We start from the raw sequence: 6,000 nt of genomic DNA, 5'->3' as shown, positions 1-6,000 counted from the left end.
GTAATTGGCCTGAGGGCTCACTGACTCTGGCAGATCACCTCAGATTTGTGAGAAAATCAATAGATTACAGCCAGGGCTATATTTGCTGCTGTCTGGGCCCCTTGGGCTTGACTCGTGGCTCCGTTCACTGCAGACAGCAACGAGATCAGGTTGTCACTGTGCTGCTGTTTACCAATTTCAAAATCTCTCTTGTCAGGATCGTGTCATAGACGGGGGGTGTAGCGGACAACGAGCTGTTTGTATTTATTTTGTGTGCCCCCCCCCCCCCCACCGTGGTTTATTTGAATATCCAGACCTATACGTCCGTGGCAGATGTAGCCTGCAGGATTTTGCACGGGCACTAAAGGGTCGACTCCCTGCCCGACATGATGATTGATTGTCTGCACACCTCAGACAGAGAGCAGCGGCGGGAGAACAGAGCAATGATGGAAGTAACCTGGGAAAGCCTGCGAGGAAATAAAGTATAGCTCTTGAATGAATTTATCTACCAGTGCAGTCAGTTAATCACACTTTGTCAGATTTTTGATTGAGGCTTCGGAGAAGTGTCACGTCTCTTCTAATCAGTGTCAAACACTCATTTTGGACTCCTGATAAGTAAAATAGATTTAAAACCAGATCATTATTTTTTTTCTTTCACTGTTTATCTCTTAATCAGAGTGGGGGAAAAAAAAAAGAATGAAACCAGCTAATAAAGGATTCTTCTTGACGGTCTGAGGGCTATAGACGGGTGTCGCAGTATCAGGATTTATCGTGACTTTTTTTTCACAATAGCAGGCAGGGCTTTCTGTCAGATACGCATAATCTACTTGATAGATTACCGTGGCTCACGTGTTGTTGGGATTTGGATACAGGTTTTTGTTGGTGTGCACTCTACTTCATTTTGGTTTGGCATGCGGGCATACAGTCGGAGCCGTATAATGGATAAGAAACTTTAAATATGTTAATGGTTCTAAAGAAAATACATTTTCTGAGTTTGATTTTCACTGGAAACACGACAAAAGTTGTTGTTTTTACCGTCACACATCAATCAATAAGACCTGAAATGATAATCATGAGACAGCCATCAGTTTATGCTTTTATTTATTTATTTATATACAGATATGGTGTCTGGTGAGTAACAAAAATGAATTGGATCGTTAATCATGCCAGCTAACGTGGACTCGCATGCGACTTACAAAGAAGAAGTGGTGCCAATCAATCAAAAACTGTAATTGTGTTAATCATAATAATAGGGCTGTGATCGATCATATTTAATTGCGAGTGGAAAACACTTAACGTTGAAGCACATTTCTTGTCATTTATTTTACTCAATAGCTTTTTGTTCATAGTAAAAAAAAAAACATGACTACCAGACAACCACATAAGGAATGTAAAGTCTGTTCTCAGACAGCTCATTACTGCAATATTCACACACAATCCTAATTATTAGTTGTCACATCATCTGCATTGTGTCGCAGAATGTATCTTTCCATTTTTATTTCATTTTACTTCATTCGTCGTGACTCATTTAAGGAGCCGCAAAATGTGTGCAAGTATTTGTTGAACTTTAATAGCTCCCTGACCCGTCTGGAACGCCTGATGAAAATTAGATTCTTGAGGAGGATGGCTCTGAGATAAAAACATGCCGTTGTGTAAACAATGTTCCCTCTTCATAATGAAAAGTCTCCTTGGCTCTGTCTGGCTCCTGCGGCCTAACGGAGTTATGGAACATCTTAATATCTCTTGAATAATTTACAAGTGGGGAATATACTCAAGGGTTCATAATTTTGCACAATGCTGAATTCTAAATGTAGGATCTGTGCAAGCTGTCTCTGAAGCTCCAGTGTAGAGGATTATTGTGTTGTGTTCTTACTTCAAATAATATTGCATTATAGATAGAAATAGATGATGATAACATTTTTTGCATGCTTACTCTTGAATATCATTGTGTTGTCGACTGTTAACATTAACATTTGTGCATAAGTGCTGACTGCAATCTCTCTTTCTCTGTCAGGGTGGAGGTCAAAGGATTTCAGCTGTCACCAACACTTTGAGGCCCAACCACAGACCTCGAGAACAGAGACTGTGCTTATGCTAACCATAATGGCACCTGTAGGTGTGGCTAAACTGCAGGCTCGGCTCCTTTTGCTGTTGCTTTGTTTGACATTGCGTGCCGGCATGATTCGGTTTGCTGCAGCCACGATACAGGGATACATTGGAGACACAGACATGTTATGCCCATCTGTGTGCAGGTGTGACGAAGACTTTATCTACTGTAATGATCGTGGCCTGAGCTCTATCCCATCACTGCCTCCTTCCGCATCCATTCTCTACCTGCAGAACAACCACATAAACAACCCGGGGTTGCCCACTTCCTTGGAGCACCATCTTGATGTCCGTGTGGTTTACCTTTATGATAATGAACTTGATGAATTCCCTGTGCATCTACCACCATCCATCCGTGAACTACATTTACAGGACAACAATATACGCACTATTCCTCGTAGTGCGCTGGCTAGAATGCCCTTGCTAGAAAAGCTTCATCTGGATGATAATTCTATTTCCACTGTTAGCATTGAAGACCAGGCCTTTGCTGACAATCCACGATTACGGCTACTTTTCCTGTCACGCAATCACCTGTCGAGTATTCCCTCAGGACTGCCTGCCTGTCTGGAAGAACTGCGTTTGGATGACAACCGAATTTCCACTATCCCAACACATGCTTTCCGAGGCCTCGCCTCTCTTAGATGTCTTGTTCTGGATGGAAACCTTTTGGCAAACCAGCGCATTGCGGATGATACATTCTCTCGCCTTTCTAACTTGTCCGAGTTGTCCCTAGTCCGTAACTCACTCTTGACACCCCCTGTAAACCTGCCTACTGCCCACCTCCAACGCCTGTCCCTACAGGACAATGCCCTGACTCATATGCCACGTGGTTCCTTGGAAGGTATGCACAGGTTACAGAGGCTGGACTTGTCAGGAAACAACCTGACCACCCTCCCTAGGGGATTATTCAAAGACCTGGACAACCTCGGTCAGCTGCTGGTGAGGGGTAATCCCTGGCACTGCGGCTGTAATCTGCGCTGGCTCTATGACTGGCTGCAAGCCCGTGGGAACTCCATCACTGTGAGGGGTCTGACCTGCCACGGACCTGAAAGGGTGAGAGATATGGCTTTGACAGACCTCAGCAACGAGATGGAGGAATGTGAAGTGGTGAGGACAGCGGGGGCCAGAGACAGAGCGGGAGGAGGTGTGGGCGATAGCTCTACCACTCAAACTCCCCCACAGGGCTCTCTTTTCACCTTGCGTTCAAAGCGACCTGGGCTGGGGTTTCCTGACTCTGGCTTGGACTACACACTTAGCAGCAGCGGTGTGGGGAAGAGCCTTGCCCTCAATGTGAAGCCCCTTTCTCACAACAGCATCCGTGTTACCTGGAGTGTGGCCCAGCCCAGCTCCTCCTTCCGGTTGAGCTGGCTTCGACTGGGCACTGGGAATGCCATGGGATCTATCACGGAGACTCTCGTCCGGGGTGACCGCCGAGAGTACCTACTTAGCTCCTTGCAACCCAGCTCCAGCTACATCATCTGCATGGTGCCCCTCCCGGCCAGTACAGAAAACAAAGGTGCAATTTCTGGAGATGCCGATTCGGATGAAGCTCTAGTGTGCGCGAAAGCTGAAACATCAGACATCAGTCCACTGGAGGAAGAGGAGGATGAAAGTTCACATCAGCTGACCACCCTGCCCCTGGCAGGGATAATTGGTGGAGCGACGGCCATTGTGTCTTTAGCGCTTATTTTTGGCATCTTCTGTTGGTATGGGCATAGGACTGGCCATTTTTGTCCCCGTGATCACTACACTCGGAGCAGCTCTCGAAAAAGTAAAACCTATGATGATTACATCGAGTCAGGCACCAAGAAGGACAATACCATCTTAGAAATCCGTGATCCGGGTTTCCAGATGACGCCAATGGCGGCTTGCCAGCCAATGCAGCCTAAACCTCTACGAGAGGATTACATCATTCATACCATATTCCCCTCCAATGGCACTGGCCTGTACAAAGGTGCCAACCACATTTCCAATGCCGGACATGGCACCAACCGTGGATATAGAGAAGGGGGAATCCCAGATATAGACTACTGTTACACATGATGTACTGTACCAGATCCTGTCCACACTGCTATTGATAAACTGTATAGATGCACAATTTCCCTTCGCATGGACACTTCTGGAGCACCCCTCTGTGCCTTCTTTTTCTGGTCTCCCATTCCAAAATACCTGTCGTTCACTGCACTGACAGTGCTGTATGTGATTCAGTGAACCTGAACTCGGCAGCCAGTGCCCCAGGTGTAAATGCACAGTTGACTGTTTCTTCACCATCTTAGTAATAGCCTGTGTATGTTTCCTTTTATGCTTTTCTTCCCCTTTGACATGTAAGCAAAGAATGTATACACTGTGGAAAGGTCAAACTTACCGTGGTGTAGGTAGAGTTCCTTTTTCCACACACGGGAACCACAGCAACTGATTTGAAATGGATTTGGAAATAATACTCTGACATTTACAGTACTCTTTGCTGCTCACTGTTACATACATAGTTTGTAATATCATCAACTCAGTGTTCCAAATGCCTCAACTATATTGAGGTTGCCCTGCCAACGACCCAAGGAAAGGGCTTTGTAAAGCTGTGAACTGTTTTATTTCAAACAACCCAATAACCACGTGTCTTAAAATAGCTTGTTATTACCTTATTCAATAGTTGGGAGGGAGAAGATCTCATCATGGCTGGCGGGACCTCGCTTATGCCTCTCGATTCCTTTCACCTGAGGCCAGTAGTGTGTTGCATCCAATGAAGCGCACCACAAGCTTGTAGATAATTTACTTCTGGTACAAATGGCTGTGTTTGAAAAATACTTTGCTGTTTTTATCAGTGGTTCGTTTAGAAATGAAGTCCTGCACAGGTCTCTTTATTTATTTAGTTTGTTCATGGCTTTTGTCTCCTGCTGAGACAGTTTGTCTTTTTTATTATTATTGTTATTATTATTATTATTATTATTTTCACCCTCTTGCTTTACTATTTCTGATGAAACTCAACTTTGATGACGGATTTCATTTATCTTTATCACAGTTCCAAAGTATCCGGATGGCCATCCTAACGTTCACATTTCCTGAAACAATTTTTCAAATGAAACTTTTCTTTTTTTCTTTTGCAATTTGAAAATTAGATCCCACCCCAAAAGACTATCATGTCAGTCCAATGAGACAGAAGAGAACAACCTCTGCTTAGCACTTGTCTTCATTTGCAGACACTTGATGATAAAATGTGTCCGCCACCATCTGAGAGTGATGACGCCGTCCACAGAGAATCCAGACTGGACATAATACCAACATGGAACCTCCTGCCTGTGGCAGACGCTTGCTAACGAACCTCTAAACGAGGCCCCGGGACTGTGAGAGAGACTGAGGAAACTCAAACCGCTACACTGTGGACCTGCACTGTGGAGCGGCAGCCAAGCTTTGGTCAGGTGGACGTGCGAGGGGACTCGTCAGTGAGATGAGTTCATCGATGTTTGTTTTAGCTACGATTCGAGGCCTCCACTCATTCCACCTCTTTTTATTACTGAGCAGCACTAAAAATGTAAATGTATTAGCCCTCACAGAGAACGGGGATAAATGTAGTGGCAGGCGGCGGGTACAGAAACATCACCAGGCACTGACGAAGATGCAGAATTGATGGCTCTGGCGCAGTGGAGTTCATTCACGCATAAATCTGTTTGTCATATTTTGCTTCTCCCCCTTGGGTTTAATGTTGTTCATCAGTTGTTTATCACTGTGTTGCTTCAAAGGGGAAACCAATTGTGCTTCCTTGACTTTTCTGTCCGCTAAAATATTCCAATGGCTTCAGACAAAATGTCAGTGGAATGTACATTTTAATCACGCACCCAAAATGACTAGCTTAAACTAATAGCGTTTTATTGGTCTGGACAATTTTGCATTGAGGAAGGTTGATATAGTGTAATTACTGTT

At 44.7% G+C, this 6,000-nt stretch overlaps 1 protein-coding gene across 1 annotated transcript; it reads left to right on the top strand.

The window, feature by feature from the left end:
* The first annotated feature begins 2,070 nt into the window (after nucleotides 1-2,070).
* flrt1a (fibronectin leucine rich transmembrane protein 1a) lies at nucleotides 2,071-4,128 on the top strand. Its single transcript, XM_068744720.1, has one exon. It carries the CDS (start codon nucleotides 2,071-2,073, stop codon nucleotides 4,126-4,128), a length of 2,058 nt encoding a protein of 685 aa, XP_068600821.1.
* Nucleotides 4,129-6,000: the final 1,872 nt, after the last annotated feature.

This window comes from Brachionichthys hirsutus, chromosome 10, assembly GCF_040956055.1.
Source record: "Brachionichthys hirsutus isolate HB-005 chromosome 10, CSIRO-AGI_Bhir_v1, whole genome shotgun sequence".
Taxonomy (NCBI): Eukaryota; Metazoa; Chordata; class Actinopteri; order Lophiiformes; family Brachionichthyidae; genus Brachionichthys; species Brachionichthys hirsutus.
The sequence above is the reverse complement of the archived record's forward strand: the minus strand, read 5'-3'. Positions and strand labels throughout refer to the sequence as shown.